The 17,798-nt window shown below is 38.8% G+C and overlaps 1 protein-coding gene across 3 annotated transcripts in view; it reads left to right on the top strand.

Annotated features, from left to right (window-relative positions):
- The window catches only part of elmo1 (engulfment and cell motility 1), a 393,582-nt gene that overhangs the window by 110,420 nt on the left and 265,364 nt on the right, over positions 1–17,798 (top strand). For 2 of the 3 annotated variants that reach the window (XM_008112853.3, XM_008112854.3), the window contains exons 3-4: positions 3,152–3,192; positions 5,577–5,649. In XM_008112853.3, the coding sequence (XP_008111060.1) occupies positions 3,152–3,192; positions 5,577–5,649 (114 nt within the window). Of the gene's footprint in view, positions 1–3,151; positions 3,193–5,576; positions 5,650–17,798 lie in introns of those variants that run through there. The other variant, XM_062957287.1, reaches the window with a different exon arrangement.

A 17,798-nucleotide genomic window follows, 5' to 3' on the forward strand; every position in this document is an offset into this window, starting at 1 on the left:
CTGTAGCCTATATTTCAGAGGAAAGAAGGAAACTGCAGAACCTACCCTATTCCTTGTCTAAGAAAAACCTATGAAATGGATAGGTTTGCCATAAATCAACAGGCACTTGCTCACTTAAGTCTTCTGCATGTCTGCATACATTGTGATACATTCCTTACCTGCCTCCTGTTTGGATTACTGCAACACACTCTACATGGGGCTGCTTTTGAACAGTGTTTGGAAACTTCAACTGCTCCAAAGAGCTATGGCCAGATCATTAACTAATTCTGACTACAGTGAGTGTACAAGCCCCCCCCCCCCCTGTTGCAGTAGCTCTACTCGCTGCCAGATTGTTTCTGGGCAAAGTGATGATTATACTTTATAAAGCCTTAGGACTCGGGTCCAGGGTATTTGACACACCACATATTATAGTATAAACCTGCCTGGATTCTGAGATCCTCAGGAGATATTCTTTTCTCGGCCACATCACCATCGTAAGATCGGCTGTGGGAGAAGCGAGGGAAGGCTTTCTCAGTGACTGTGTCTCATATCTTTATCTCTCTGCCTAGGGAAGCCAGAATGTTCCCTCCCTGTAGTCCTTCCACATCAGGCTAAAACCTTTATTTCAGGAAGACTTATAAAGAAAAAAAGTTTTTGAAACTGAGGAGGGGTACAGTGTAGTGTTTTATATATTTTGATAGGTTTTTAATAGTCTCAGCTGTTTGATTTTTATTGTTCCAGGTTTATGTGTTGTAGGCTTTAAATTGTACATCATATTGTTTTAGATGCTTCGGGTCTCTTTTCCTTGTAATTGAGCTCATGTTTCTTAACTACTTTGGGATCATATAGTTCGTTCTAACAATTCAAGTATCTTACACATTTGCTTTATCCAAGGGAAACTTTGACTGTCTCACACTATGAACTTATAGTACTGTAATCCCCCTTCAACGGCCATAGCTGCACCCTGTGGAATCCTGGGGTGTTTAGTTTGGTGAGGCAATTGAATTTCTGTTTGGGGAGTCTATATTCTTCCCCACCCCAAAAATGATAGAATCCTTGGATTCCAAATTTATTTATTTTGTGTCAAAAGTATAGCACAAATAAATAAGTATAAAACTGATAAAATAAAGGGAGCACAAGCAGCGAAATAATTTTACACTGAAAACGGGCAACAGCGACCACATTGTCTGTAGCTTTAAACAGTTGCATGAGGCAGGGCATTGTATGCAAGTATACAGGTGCTGAGTTGTTTGTTCTGCTCCACAGTCACACAAGCTGGAGGATTCTTGTAGGTCAGGCATGGGCAAACTAAGGCCTGGGGGCTGGATACGGCTGTCTGGGCTCTTACCTCAGGCCCTCCTCATTTTCCCTGACCTGTTGGCATAAGGACACAGTGACCCGCCACATCCTTATACCAAAAATATGAGGAAGAAGCCATGTAGCAGGTGCATATTCGACCTTCCTCCCAGCATTAGGATGGGAGGAACAGCCCCGTCCTTATGCTGGGAGGATGACCTGGGCCCTGCCCTGCTCCTTCCTGGGCCTATCCTTTCCTGGGGCCTCCCCACCCAGAGTGTTCCTAGCCCTCTCCCTCTTGGCCAGGTCTACAATGCACCCCCAAGGCAAAAAAAAAAAAAGCTTGCCCATGCCTGTTCTAGGTAGTGCCATTTTGCCAGGTTGTCTTAACTTCTGAGTCTGTTCAGTGACTTCCAAGTTGGCCATTCTTGGTTTGCCCCTGGAGGAAGACCCTCGTGGGGGGGGGGGGGATCCAGTTGGAATTGCCTGATTTTAATGCCCACAGGGATAATCTTGATGTTGCTGGAGGAACATTTAGAGGAGTGGTGGTTTTCATGAAACATTTCCTTGATTTAAGTCTACTGGGAGGAGGCTAATAGCCATACAGTGGGTGACTTTGACAGTGTTCAATCTTATTTCTCTCACAATTGGCAGCAACTTCCTGTCACACATCAGGGGGAGGGGGGCCAATGCCAGCTAGCTTTTAAAGTCTATCAGCATGTGTAGGTTTAAGACATCCAGTGACTATTCTACATGTCTCATTCAGTACTATATGGAATCATCTCAGGCGGAGTAGAGTCATAGTGCCATAGTTATGTAATATGAAATGGCCCCTAGTGGATATGTGTGCAATTTTGCATTTTGGAGTCAACAAATATTTCAAGAGGCATATCTGGAAGAGAAGAATAAAAGGAAATTGAACTGGTGAAGTGTCAGCATGTCTTGACGTTGCAGACCATTTCATGCTATTCTCTGAGCTAGCAAAAAACAATCTAAAATTACTGGCCCTGTGAGGTTCAGTTGCTTCTATATAAAAGATAGGTAAGATAAAGTCTTGGAGCACTTTAAGGCTAATCAATTTATTTTACTATGAATCTACTTCTTCAAATGCAGTAGTGGTTAAATCTTGGGTGTGTATTCATAATACAATTGCAGGTCTGGAAATCTGAGTGAAATGGGTGCAGAAAGGGACAAACATAATACAATGCATATGTGTCCCAACTTGAACGTGTCCTCTCTCATGCAGGAAATTGCTGAGGGCATCTGGAGAGTGGAAACATGAAATGTCTGCTTGTAGAGAAGCAGCAGAAAGTGTTTTGGCACCTTAAAGATTAATAAAGGTGCTCATAATAATGGTTTCCAGGGCATGTTTGGATGTCTTGACAAATCATAATTTATTATGAAGGGAATTACCCTCCAGTGAACCTCAGACTTGTGCACTCCCTTCTCCTCCTCTGGATTGGCTGCAAGGAAGACACTTTTGTTTCTGTTTCTCCCCCCCCCCCCCCCAGTAATTTCACACCTTATCCTACTATAATCTGAACCAGATAAACTATGCTTACTTTTAATTATCTTTTGGAACCATACAAACCATAGGTTATGAAAGGCAATTTTGATTCATTGCAGTTTTTATGTTCAAGGTCTTTTGCCTACTCTTTGCTGAATGGTAAATTTTTGAAACTGTGTTTTTCCACAATTTCTTGTGTTTGGAGAAGAAGGTCAAAGTTGTTATTAAGCAAAAGTGTTTGGACATTTTCAAGCTGTTTATCTGGTTAACTGAAATAAGCAGAAGTTTTGTTTTGCTGTTACAAATCAATATTAGTCTATTATGTTGTGATGTTCAAACACAATGAATAATTCCCTTTTTTGTCCTCAGAAAAAACCATTGACTGCAATTATAAAGGAAGTCTGTGACGGGTAAGTTTTGCTTGCTGTTGTGCTTTCTTTCAACACTCAAAATAAATAGTTCCGGAATGGAACCCCCACTAAGAATATATTGTTTCCTATGTATCTGTTTCTGCATATCAGCTTAATCCTTAACTGGATACACTGTTAATCTCTGTAGGCTAATTTCATTGAGAGAAGACTCAAAATGTTGTTGAGCATGATTCAGTTTTGTTTTCTTAGTTTTGAACAGGAAACTGTAGTGCAGAGATGAGAAGTAACCTTTCAGATGGTGCAGAACTGAAACTGTCATTATTCTTTAGATAGAATCATAGAGGTGGAAGAGACCACAGTGGCCACCCAGCCCAATCCCCTGCCATACAGAAACACACAATCAAAATAGATGGCCATCCAGCCTCTGCTTAAAAACCTCAAGAGAAAGAAACTCCGCCATGCTCCATGGCAATATGTTCTATTGCCAAACAGCTCTTATCACCAGAACTTCTTCCTAATGTTTTGGTGAAAGCTCTTTTCCAAAATGTGAATCTGTTATGTTTCATGTCCTTGTCTCTAAAGCAACCGTAAACAATCTTTCCCCCTCCTCAATGTGGCATTGTTTGTGGCCCCCCGATTGTGGAATTCTCTGCCCGCTGAGATTAGGCAAGCCCCCACACTAGCAGCCTTCAAGAAAGACTTGAAAACATGGCTCTTTCGCTGTGCTTTTGGAGAGTAACCATTTTATATTTCTTTTCCGTTGCTCCCTCTAATATCTATCCTCCAGAATACCCCACTCCCTTATGACCCTGTTCGATGTGGTTTTATTTTTATGTCTTTCTCACCCCGAGTTTTAACTTAATGTTCATGTGGTCTGCCCTTGTTTTCATTGTCTCCTTGCTTTATTTTGTAATGGATATTATTTACTGTATAGCTTATTGTATTGTGTTGTGCTGTTCTTTTATATGCTGTTTACATTGTATTGTTTTGGGCATGGCCCCATGTAAGCCACCCCGAGTCCCCGTTGGGGAGATGGTGGCGGGGTATAAATAAAGTTTTATTATTATTATTATTATAAATATTTAAACATGGTTATCATGTCCCCTCTTAACCCCCTCTCCTCTATACTAAACATACCCGGCTCACTAAGCTGCTCCTCATGCTTGGCTTCCAAACCTTTGATTTGGTTGCCCTTCTCTGAAATACCTTCCAGCTTGCCAATATCCATCTTGAATTCTGCTTCCCAGAACTGGACACAGTATTCCTGGTGAGGTCTGACTAAAAAATAATAGAATGTGACTGTTCCTTCCCTTGATCTCTAGACAATATACTCTTGTTGATACAGCCTAGACTTGCATTGGCTTTTTAAGCTGCCACATCACATGTTGACCCATGTTTGGCTTGTGATCTACTAAGACTCCTACATCACTTTCATGTATACTCTTTTCAAGCCATGTATTAACCATTCTATATCTATTCATTTCATTTTTTCTGCGTAAATGTAAAAGGAAATATATTTTGTTATTTTTGACTCAACTCTGGTAAGGTCATTTGGGATTCTTATTCTGTCTTTGAACCTTACATGACAAATTATATCAAAGATGTATCTTTGTGTGACATTTGAATCCAGTTTTAGGGTCAGATGCACTTAAACAAACCAAGATGAAATTTATTTATTTATTTATTTATTTACAGCATTTATATTCCGCCCTTCTCACCCCGAAGGGGACTCAGGGCGGATCACATTACACATATAGGCAAACATTCAATGCCTTTTAACATAGGACAAAGACAAACAACATAGCTCCAAGCGGGCCTCGAACTCATGACCTCCTGGTCAGAGTGATTGATTGCAGTTAATTGCAGCTGGTTTGCTCTCCCGTCTGCGCCACAGCCCCGGGAAATAGGAATGAGTTAATAACGATTGGACTCAAAAGGTGCTTCCCAATGGTTCTTCTTCATCTTGACTATTTGGGTGTCACAGTGGTTTGTCCTGTGCTATTCCACATCTTTATCAATGACTTCGATGATGGAACAGAAGTCATGCTTATCAAATTTTCAGATGACATGGAGTAGTAATGATTACTCCCAATTAGATGTCATATGAAAATTTGATAAGCATGTATATGCTAGCATGCATTTACTCACATTGGGGTTTGTTAAGACCAAATGTTTGTTATACACACATGTGGTCAGTGTTGCTTTTATATATACTTTTATAATTTTTCTCTCCATTACTCTACATACTTTACATAGTCAAAACTATACAAAAAAGTGAAAAGTAAGGCAAAGCCTAAAATAACCTTTAAAAAGAATAGAGTAATATATATTGTATGTATTCTTGGTCAATAATAACTAAATACAATTCTTGGATTTCTATTTTATATGTACACGGACTAATAAGCTCGATTTTGTGTTTTAAGGTGGTCTCTCCCAAACCATGAACATTATGCACTGCAGCATGCTGATAGCTCCAGTTTTTATATCACTGAAAAGGTAGGAAGATATTTTGACACAATTTTTGTGTGTGTGTACTCTACTTAAAAAAAAAAAAAGAATAGTTCTTCATGTTGACAGTCTGGCTTCAGATCTAATGTTCAGGAAAATTGCATTATTATCCTCATTTTATGGCACTTTGATGCAAGTGCATTATAATGGAATAACAGTGTCTGAACTATGTCTGGTGATAATCTAATAGTGTGGTTTTGTAGGTTGCAAGGTATAACTGATATACTGAAGGGCTTTCTTGCTAAGATTATGATTGCATAAAGATTGTCCACATTCTGGCAACAACTGCATGTTGATGTGATAATATGTATTAAAATTAAATTGTGTAGAATTTTGTGTGTGCCAGTTTTTGCAGTATCACTGGTAATATCTGTAAGGGCTTGAGAAGGTGGATTTGTTTTGAAACGAATATCATAGGATTAACATATATGAAGTCCAAATATGTTTTTTCTTTAAATACACACACACACAGAGTTATAATGTGGCAAACTTTCTCCATGTTACCAGCTAATCAAAGCTGTATTCCCAGTGTTTGTGTTTAGTATATCTCCCTTTGTAATCATGTCTGGTGAAATAGACTGTGGAAGAAAGCCACATTAGAGTACTTATAATTGTAATGGAGTAGGTTTGGAGTGACTGGGATGAACAGGGGAGGAGAGAGCATCTATGTTTCTTGACTGTCAGCCCTCCTTGTAAGCTGCTAGATAGCTTCTATCAATTTTTAGAGAGCATTTGTTTGTAATCAGAATTGTGTCAGGAAGTAGTAGACAAGAAACTTAAATGAGACATAGAAATGTCTGGCTGCTAGGTAAATAAAGGAGTGTTGCCACCACTTCTCTCTTTTGTCTTGAAGTGGCAAAAAATGGAAATGTTTATGTAGATAGAAATCTCCATGCCAAAATATTTGTCTTGGTGCATATTATTACTGAATTAAATGATGGTGACTACTTATGCCCTTGCTACTCATGCACTACAAAATGCTTAGAAAATTAAAACTGATTATGTGTTAACTTCTCAAAAAGGTAGCACTCAAAGATATGGTCTGTGGACCAGTGACATTGTTGGCTGTTGATCCATGGTGAGTTTCCAGGAAAAAAAGAAAGAGTTGTGTCAGTGGACGTAAATATGGTGCCAGTCCTTGCTATATTGAGAGGAAAACTCTATTAGTGTCCCACATCAGATAGGTTTAGAAGCAGTTGTCTAAATCATTCTTCTAGAAGATTATTTTCAACTTACTCAGCCCGAGGACATGGTCAAGATCTTGGGAGGGACGAAGGCAATCACCTGGACCCTTGTCTATCCTGGCTAATTAAATTGGCCCGGGGGGGGGGGGCACTGGCAGAGTGGGAGAAGGTGCAGGATAATGCCTCCTTGGCTCAAGGCATAATGCCAAGTATTTTCAAGGAGGCAATAATAAGACCTCTATTAAAGAAACCAGCACTGAACACTCAACTGAACAACTACCAGTGAGCATCAAACCTCCCCTTCCAAGGCTAGATTCTATAGAAGGTGGTGGCCTCCCAACTCCAAAGCTTCTTGGATGAGACCGATTATTTTGATCAATCTGGTTTCAGGTCAGGCTGTGGAACTGAGACAGCATTGGTCACCTTGGGAGAAGATCTATGAAGACAACTAGACAAGGGGAGTATGTCCCTTCTAGTTCTGTTGGACCTCTCAGTGGTGTTCGATGCCATTAACCATTGTATTCTTCTGAGCTGTCTCTCCGGGATGGGACTAAGGGGCACTGTTTTACAGTGGCTCCGGTGCTTCCTGAAGGATCGGACCCAGATGGTGGTACTGTGGGACACCTGTTCAACTCCTTGGCTGGTGGCCTGTTCAATTCAGGGTCTGTTCAGGGTTCAATTCTGTCCCCCATGCTGTTTAACATTTACATAAAATTGCTGGGAGAGATCATCTGGAGTTTTGGAGTTCGGTGTCAAATTTATGCTGATGACACCCAACTCTATTACTCGTTTCCATCCAAAACCAAGGATGCCGCCATCGTCCCAAACCGGTGCCTGTCATCAGTAATGGACTGCATGAGGGCTAACAAGTTGAAACCAAATCCAGACAAGACAGAGGTACTCCGGGTCAGTCAGAAGGCAAATCAAGGAGTGGGACTCAAGCTTATTTAGGATGCGTATGGTTACTACACTTTCAGTATTCAGAACAGCTAAAAAAAAGTGTTCAGCTTGGAAAGAAATCTCACTGTTGCATAGAGGACATATTTTTAATTCTTCAGGTGTTCACTACCATACTGTACAGTTCAACAAAACGTAAAACTTCATCATGTTGCTCAACCCAATGGGTTTCACAAAGCTGCAACAGGTTGTTTGCTCTTGATTAAGGAAAAAAGAAGAAATTGCATACAGATGATAATGTTCTTTGGCAGTTTTTGACAGGTGGAATGCTGCAAGCCTTGCTAAGACTAGGTTTAGTGAGTGAGCACTGCAGTGGAAGTAGATAGCCATTGGATACTTTTGCGATATATTGCCCATGCACCCCTAATAGCAGCTCCATCATAACCCTATCCACAAAAGTATTGCAAGTTCAGCTCAATTTTTCCAGTGTTTTCAAAATAATGCCTGCAAGTCCAATTCTGGAGGAACTATGTTTTGCTTCTCAAAAACTTAGCATTGGGATTTGGTTAACCAGTTAAAATTCATGAGTAAACCAGGGTTTCTTTTAATCCTGAAAGGTTCCCCCAGGGGAGGGGACAGATCCCCCCCTGGCTACAGGCTTGTCTGCAAGGCTACATGACCTGCGGTAATAAAAGGATACACATGTCTCTGGACCTGTGGTAACCAAAGGATGAGTACCTGTTTGGTAAAGACAGACCAATCTTGAAGAGATTTGAATAGAAAGCACAATAATGTATATATCTGAAAGGAGACCAGTGACCTGGAGCATGGCAGACAGATTCCAAGTTATTTGGTAAAGATAGTAGAAGGGGGAAATAGCAGGGATACCACAATGAAGATTTGCTTCGGACTTCCAAGCCAGACTGAAGAGTTATTTATGCATTGTGTTTGTATAGCTCTTTTCCCCCAAAGTGTGACCAAAGAGTTTGGAAAATTCCTTTTTAAATCAAGTTACCATACATTCAAAAAAGAAGAAGATATTGTTGCAATGGGGGCTCCAGTTACTGTGGTATTTGTTGAAAATTAAACTGTAACAAACAGAGAGGATCCCACAAACTCCTCACTTTTTCTGACAATTTAATTTTTCACCAAATAGGAAAAGCAGCAGACATAGCAACCATTTTGGACTTGATCTTACCAGCAAGGAAAAACTGGTCAGTAGGTGGAAATAGTAGAATGTGACTACGTTTTTGGCGGATTCAAAATGCGTATGAGAAGGAAACGCTGGATGCAGTCAGATGTTGAGTTTAGAATGTGAGAAATCTGATTTCAATAAGTTTAAGGAAATAATGACTGAAATCCCACGGTGAGAGATATTCAGAGAGAATGGCATTTATGATGAATAAGAGTTTTTTTAAAGAGGAAATTTAAAAGGCACAACTGTTCAGTGGAAGGAAAAGTGGAAGGAATGTAAAATGGTGTGACTGCATAAGGAGCTTTCAAATGAGCTGAAATTTAAGAGAGGTATTTATAACACAGTGACACCTCCACTGTGTTGTCATTGGCAAATCAATAGATTCGAGAGCAAATCAAGACAAGTGATTGCTTGAACTTTCATTGACAACTACGTTAATTAAATTGAGGTATCATATTTTGGATATAACTGAGATAGTGTGGCTGACTGAAAAAGACACTAATGCTTGGTAACTTGGAAAGCAGCGGCAAAAAAGGAATACTACATTACAGATCAATATGTGAAGTAATGTCCACAGTTTATAAAAGTCAAACAAGGCTTTTGAGGACTCAAGCTTTTAAAGGTCTCTCATTCATAGGTGCCTTGATAACCAACAACACAGAGGAAGAGGAAGAATACAAATGAGTAGGCAGTATTTATATGAATAAGATTTGGGAGAGATAAAGCTCAAAATGAGCTCAGGTATGCAAGAAAGATTAAAAATAGTAAAGATGGTATTGAAGGTTTTGTTTGTTTGTGTTTGTTCTGTCTGTCTAGGAAAGCTAATTGGTGACAGAAAAAGGATGGAACTACTTTTTCCTGTATTTTCGCAAAAGGAAAACAGTATTCAACTAAACATAGAATAAATCCATCCAGTAAGGGATGGACATATATATAAAGAAGTAGCATTGAAACACCTAGCTTCTTTGAATGAATTCTGATCTCCAGGTCCATATGAGACTCATCCAAGATACTGCAATAACCCAGAATTGTAATCTCAGAGCCTCTTTCTATAATCTTTTAGAATTCTTGGAAAATAGGTGAGGTGTCTGCAGAATGACTAGGGAAGGGTTCTTGAACATACTGTAAAATGATTGGACTGCAAGCATTTGGAAAAGTGCTGCTATTACTAAAACCCAGAATGGAGACACAATCTCAATCTTTGTCCCTCACACACACACACATTCAGTGTGTGTGTGTGTGTGTGTGTGTGTGTGTGTGTGACAGAATACATAGAATATTAGGGACTTGTATATATTTGTTTCAGTAATCTTTGGACAAATTACCCATGATATTCTGAATAAACTAGTAAAATGTTCATTAGAAGAGTGCTACGCAAAATAGTGGTCCATAGTTCTGTGTTGGTCTACAAGCCATCGACTTTCAATCCCATTGTAGAAAAAAATTCTGGGCTCCCACATAAGGTTTAGATGAGTGGTTCCCAACCTTTTTTGACCAGGGACCACTTTGACCAGTGACCACTCTCCAACATTAGTACCAAAAGGGTTACGAATCAGTTTTTGGTCAACTTTAGCTTCAGTTTGGTTATTTGGGGTGCTGATTCAGAAAATTGCTTTGGATAGACCACAGCAGCTCTAGTTTCTGATACAAAATATATGCCATCCAGTAGTTGCCATCTGCATGTCCACAGTAAACCATATTTAATAATCTAGAGGTGATGTGGTCTATCCAATGCAATTTTTTGAATCAGCACCCCAAATAACCCCAAAACAGGCCTAAAAACAGACACCAAGGCACCCCCACTTCCAGGTCCCACATGGACCAGCTCCGGTGGGTAGTCAGTCTCTCCCCTCCCAGCATCCCTGTTGCATCAGCACTATAAGAGGATTTTGTGAGACTAGTCGCTCTCATTGTAACGGTGTAGTAACAGTGAGGCCACGGACCATATTTTTGTTCTTGGGGACCACTGGTGGTCCACGGACCACAGGTTGGGAACCATTGGCTTAAATAATGCTATTGGTAAGTGGACGTATACCTGGATAGTGGAATGAACCCAAAGAATGATCACCACTGTTTTATTCCTTGCATCCTGGAGAGAGGTGATTAATAGGGTGCTTCAACACATGTGAAAGAGATCTTGGGAATCAATAAGAGTCAACAATGTAATGTGCCACAAAAAGCCACATTAGAGTCACCCTATAAATCTGCAAATGTATAAGGCCAAAATCTAGGGAATCAACAATATCATTCTGTTCTGCTATAATCAGACCTAGTTTGTAGTGCTGTGCCTACTGAGATAATTTAAAACATTTCCAGAAGATATTGATTAAGATGGTAAAGTGTCTAAAAAGCATTTTTGGCTTGGAGAAGAAAAGATTGAGAAGTGATATGATAGTCATTGTCAAGTATCCAAAGGGTTATCAGAGAGAGAATGAAGCAAGGTTGACATACACTGTTCCAGAGCATAGGACCTGAACCCCTAGACTTAAATGATAAGAAATGAGATTCCAACTAAACATTGTGAATGACTTCCTCAAAGTAATATTTGAAAGAGATTCTCTTTGTAGATTTTTCACTAGAGGTTAATGGCTACCTCTCAGGTGGTTGGACTAGGTATCCCTTTGATTCCTTTGAAGTAATTCTGTGGTCCCTAAAGCAAAGAAATAGTAAAATTTTGTATCATAAAAATTCCTTCTAGTTCTCCTTCCACCCAACTCAATGCTAGGTGTCAACAGATTATTTGGTAAATCTAGATATATGCAGTTTTTGTGGTAGTGGTGTGTGAGTGAAAGAGTGTACTGGCATTAAAACTTAGATAATGCCATTTAGCAATGACCAGAGATTCTTAGTTAAAATATTTATGATGTAAGGAAATATGTTAATAGAGTTATGCTGCCTATAGGCTGTCTGAGTCACACGAGTAAGACAGAGGCTAAATATGGGAGAGCATTAAATGCCATTAGTATTAGTCAGACTACTGTTACATGTTCCACTGTTTACTCCTACCATTTGAGTGAGGAAGAAATGCCAAGGGTCACAATGATCCTTTCATGGGCCTAGCAATCTAGTGAATAGATTGTTTCAACAAGTAAAAAATTCAGAACTTTTGCATCTAGGATCTGGACTGCCTTGAATATGCCTCTTAGAAGAGGCAAATATGTTTTCCTCACAATAGTGGAAAGGAAAGTTTGTTTACCTTTCCTTGCTTAAATATCTTTTTGAAGCTCTTGTATCTGGCAGATCATGTCTATAATATATTGTGTTATGTGTGTGGATTTTGACCTTATTTGTGTGTATTTGGACAGGTGGTCCTTATAAGATAACAATTCCTCTGCCTGGTTCAGTTATACCTTTTGTACTTAAATCTCCTCATCCCTAAAGATTATAATCTCATCCTAACCATGTGTGTATCTGCCAGTGGAGGGTAACACTTTGTGCATGAGAGGAAATGGGCTGTAGTCCTCAAAAGCAAATGCCCCAAATGTACTAATCTTTAAGGTGCAGATGGTTTAGCCATCTATGTGACTGTAGCACATGAACAGAGCAAAAATGAAAATCTATCAACCAATGAGGCATGTAAAGAACATCCCTCTTGATAGTAAATAGGATGTTATGGAACATTAACTGTACTCAGAACAAAGAAATGAATGGAAGGTTTTCTAGCAAGCCTGGTTACTTTGGGCATAAAACTTGGATTTAACAGTTCTAACAGTTTTAGAGAATAATTTTCTTTCATATTTATTAAAATACCATCATTTTCATCATTTGTTTCTGACCCAAGCATGATTTCTTTTCCTTCCTTGCATTTTCAGTTTGCATCTGTACTTATATGTCATGAGAGTACAATGTGTTGTATTGTCTGCTTTAGTTTGGTGTTTTCCACTCCCATTTTGTGTGAGTAAATGAAACTGTTTTTTCCTGGATTCCTCTCCAGGTCAGTTTTGATGAATCTACCTTTCTTTTTGTAGATTTTTATATCTTTTTTACCCTGGATACAGTAGTTAAACTGTTCTGTATGAAGAGATGTTTTGTTCCTGTGACCTATTTTTTCCTTGAATAAAATCTGTAATTGTATATCTGGGGAAACTCTTGCTGCACAAAAGCAGGCTTTGTGTGTTTGCAAATATTTAAATGAACAATACCACAACAAATTAATATTTTGATTTGTTCCTATTTGTTTTATTTCTTCTTTTAGTCAGTAAATATTATGTACATCTGTTTGTAGTACATTCTAATACAAATAAGGGCTCTTCATAAGTACTTATACTACACAGAAAAGAATTGGTAGCGAAATAAAAAATAACTTGAATTCTAAGAGAATTCATCTTAGGAAGCGCATGGAAGTTTTTTGTTCACTCCCAATACAGAACTTCAGGCCACACTCTTCAGCAGTCCTGGCTGACAGGCACCATGTTTCTGGAAAGCTGTCCTACAGAGTTCTGTTCCAGCCAATTCCAGCAAACCCATGTCCTCTGAATGATGAATAATTATTGGTGTCTGTATGAGGTTGCAGAAATGAAAGAGTAGCACAACAAAATAAGCTTTGTATGTCTTGATAGGTTATTTCAAAATAAACATTCTGCCAGTAAGGTGGCAGTTGGGGCAATTTGAGGATTGAGGCATCTGAGTATTTCCAGTAATGTTCTGGTTGTATAATTTTGAGTGCTTCTGTCTGAGGTCAATTCTTAGTGATTGTACAAGAACATAAGGCTGTGTCTCAACTGTGCCATTTTAGACAGCAGGCTGGGATTCATACAATTATTGGCTTTGTTATACTAAAGCAAAACAAAATTCTTGAAGATCAACTGCGAACTTAATAGCAGTACTGCTTGTCAGACAAATAGCATTTAGCTTTTACAAGGAGGCTTTTCTTACTTCGCAACTTCCACATAGTCCTCTGGCTGCAAATAGCAGGGGATTGTGTGGGTCCTCTACTGGTGAACCTGCAGTATTAGGGTGAGGATCCATGGTCTAAAAGTTTGTATTAAAAGATTGTGCAGTCTGAGCTGTATGTAAAAGAATAAGTAATGAATGGAAGAGTAAGAATCTGCCCTGAACTGTATGGCTGTTGCAGAAGCCATTTTTGTCCCTTACCTAGTTCTGACTTCACTAGAGCAACAGTAAGCCAACATTTGTCACATCTCATTGAACATGTCATCTCTTCAGCAGAGCTAGATGGTATGTGATGGAAAAGCAGTCTCTAGCAGATAGCCCTTCCTCACCTCAAAATCCTCATCTCAACATCTCCAGCAGATAGCTCCTCCTCGCCTCACCTCCCCAGCAAGCAAGCAAAGCAAAGCAAAGCACCACCGAGCATAACAATCTCTTCTGCTCCTCTTTGTGTGTAATGAGTTTAACATTGAAGAAACAAGTGTCAACCAACCTGCAAAAAATAGCTCCATTTGAGTGCATCTATTCTGGGAAGGGGACATATTCAAGGCATACAAAGGAAATCATATCCATGTTCTGAAATGTGACTTGGAGATGGTTTGGAATGGAAGTAGCCACTGCCTTCTAGTATACAGCAGATGGTGAGATAGTAGAACACTTTTCTAAATTTCTTAATTTTTCTAGTTCTTAGAAAACAATAAATGACTATAAAGCTCTGTAACTGTAACTACTCCTTTTTTTTTAACTGAGAAAGAATGTTTTTGTGCCAGCTTATGAAAATGGTGGTACTTTTGCCTGCATTGAATACCCTTATATTTCAGAGAGTTTCATATTTTTAATACTTCCCCACAAATGGGGAAATAAATCTTCCTACATACAGAAAAATAGCATATCAGAGAAAAGGTATGATCAAACAGTTCTCTCTCTGACATTATAACTTCGTATGTACAGTATATGGAAATTCCTCCCCACCAGAGAGCATTTAGATATATACTTTCAATAAATAGCAAGATGTCAGTTGATATATCTAAAATGTATCTTTTAGGTCTTTCTGGCTTCATCAGAGCCATCTAGAAGATGCAGTTATAAACATTGCAAAATTAAATATAACAATACAAGGAATTATCTCTTTAGATTAACATCTGAATGCCTTTTATTCTTTTTGATTTGGGTGTGTGTTTTTCATCTAGGTGATTAGAAATGACGATTTAATTTACATAGACGGCCTCTTAATGCAACATCTTTGGATTTCACTGGGAATAAGCAGACTAATTAGCTCTGTGTAAATGTATCCACTGAAGTAAGCCGAGAGACTGAATGCTGTTTCATTCAGTTTACTGAATATCCCTTTGGTTTAATTGTGCTCTTATGCACAGTTTCTTTGCAGGCTCTTAACTAATTGTTTGGGAATGGAGTAACAAAATTGGATTTTTAAGTGGAGAGTAGATATTTCCACTTACGTTTTGGCTGGCCTTCTGCCTTAGAAAGCTGATGCTTTTGGCAGCATTCCAGTGACACACATAGGAAATGCTTCGTAAGCCCCTGTCTGCCCGTGGCATTTTCAGACATGTTGTTGTGACAGCTCTGGTTGGAGGCAAACCACAAGGCTTATGCCATTGTGAGCTGCAGTCTGATAACACCACAGTGGTAAGAATATTTAGCATTTCTCCAATTATAGAGAATCTAAATCACACCATTTATCTTAGTAATCCTTAGAACAGGCATGGGGAACTTCAGGCTATGGGGACAAATCTGGTCTTCCTGGTGTCCTAGTTCAGACTTTCCAGATGGCCATGTCCCTTCCCCCTGACAGCATGATTTTGTGGTTTCACAACTTTTGAATGGATTTTTGCCACTTTAAAATTGAAATGCTTCTTCTAAGTTATTGGCATTAACCGTTTTATGGCAAAATATTCTTGCAATAGAATGCTGGACCTGAATATTTCTCTGAAATTGAAATTGGTTCCCCAGCCAAAAAAAGGTTTCCTATGTTTGCCTACCATTTGGGCTAGGCAACCGTGGGAGACTAGGGGTCTACAGTGCCCCCCAAGACCTTGAAGGCCCCCATTATCTACCACCACACACCTTGCAGTGCCCTCATTTGCTATCATAAACCTTCTAGGAGTGTGGGGTGCACTTTTATTATGTTTTCCTTGGACCTTTTAAACCCAGGAGATATCTTTAAAAATTGGGTACTGATCAGAAATTATACTCTGGTGACTTCCTGTTATAGAAAAAAAACCTTTTCTTGGTCTATAACATGGCAAAAACACATCTCACTCCTTGGGAATTATTTGGGTAGAAACAGTTTTTAAAAAACCACAGACATCTTGGGAGAGTCACAAAAACTAGGTCTGGGGACCATTCTTTATTTTCCCCTACCTTACAACAATCCAGCCAAGACAAACTGCCTTCCAAATGTATTTGACTGCAACACCCATCATCAAAATCTTAGCTACTTCACAATGCTCACAATGAAGAAGACCGATCTTGGTTAATGTTATATCAATGAAATATATATGCGCAGATGGTTTTGGTCTTGTGCTTATTAATGTAGGTTGGAGCAGATGAATAATGCGGTAAAACTAGGCGCCATAACGGTTGGCTACTGTGTTTTTCAACATTATTTCAGACTATAGGCATACCTCCACAGATAACAGCTCAACTATTGGCTCCTACATTCAAATTCAGGATCTAGTTTCATAACAAATACCTCAAGGTAATTCGAATGTATGAAACATTGTAGAAATGTCTGTAGATTCAATCATTATCGTACATTAATATAACATTTAACAATGAGCCATTTGGTGTTTCTGTTTCTTTATAGAAACATTTTGACATCCTACAAGAAGGTCCGAAATTCACTAAATAAACAGAAAAGTAATTTGTTCATTTTGTTAATATTCATCTTATGGTTCTCATGTTATTATGTGCTGTTAAAAATAGTCAGAACCAACAGTTGGATTTCTTCGCATTATCAGGGCCAAAGTATATCATGAAGAGGATGATAATCCGGCTGTTTGTTTTAGCTTGTAAGTGCAGCACACGATGTGGTGTGAGTGAAATACAACCCAAGGGAATGCTAATCAAAGACACGCTGCTGGGTTCTTTGTCAAACGCAAAGAGACAATAATTTCAGTCCCCTCCTGTTGTTTTTAGGAATGAATTACATGATATCAGTCAAAGTTTTCTAAACGTTTTTAACAATTTGCCTCTTCTCCCTAATAAAACAAAACATGGGAGTTTTGCAGACTTTGCAGTTAGTAGCTGTAAACTGGGATCTGTAGACTCTTTCAGGGTTCAGTGGAGAGACTTCAGCATTCTGAGAACTGGATGCAAAAAATTGTTTCCTTCTATTTCCTTTTTGCTATTTTGAATTTTGCCCTATCACAGTAAATTATAAGATAGAAATGTATTTTTAAAATGTTCATCCTTTTTTCAATTTAGAATAATATAGCTTTCCATAGTTTTCAACAGATTCTTAAAAAGATAGCAAGCAGAGAAACAGACCCATTGAGAATCACTTAATGCTGTTTTTAATCAATCTTTTGAACCTGGAATGTAGCTACAATTGGAAAATGAATTAATTACATTGATGGCAATACGCCATACATTGGAAATGACTTGCGGCCGTACTATAGCAACAATACCTTGCCTTCATGTCAGTCATGTTGCTTAGTTAGCCACCTAATAGTATGAAAGTTCACTAATTGGACAAGAATGTGTACAGTCATGACTTAGGGCACAATAATGTAGGGCAGAACTTCCCTTTTCAGGATTTCAGTAAGCCACGCCCCTTTCCACCTTACTCCATTATTTTGTCAATCAATCAATCAATTTATTAATGCTCCGACCAATGGTCATATGCATATACAGAAACAACATCAAACAAACATCTATACAAAACACTATAAAATCCAACACTTAAAAGTAGGATGCAAGCAGGACAAAACAGAACATACAAACTATAC

The sequence above is a fragment of the Anolis carolinensis genome, chromosome 6, assembly GCF_035594765.1.
Source record: "Anolis carolinensis isolate JA03-04 chromosome 6, rAnoCar3.1.pri, whole genome shotgun sequence".
NCBI classification, from domain to species: Eukaryota; Metazoa; Chordata; class Lepidosauria; order Squamata; family Dactyloidae; genus Anolis; species Anolis carolinensis.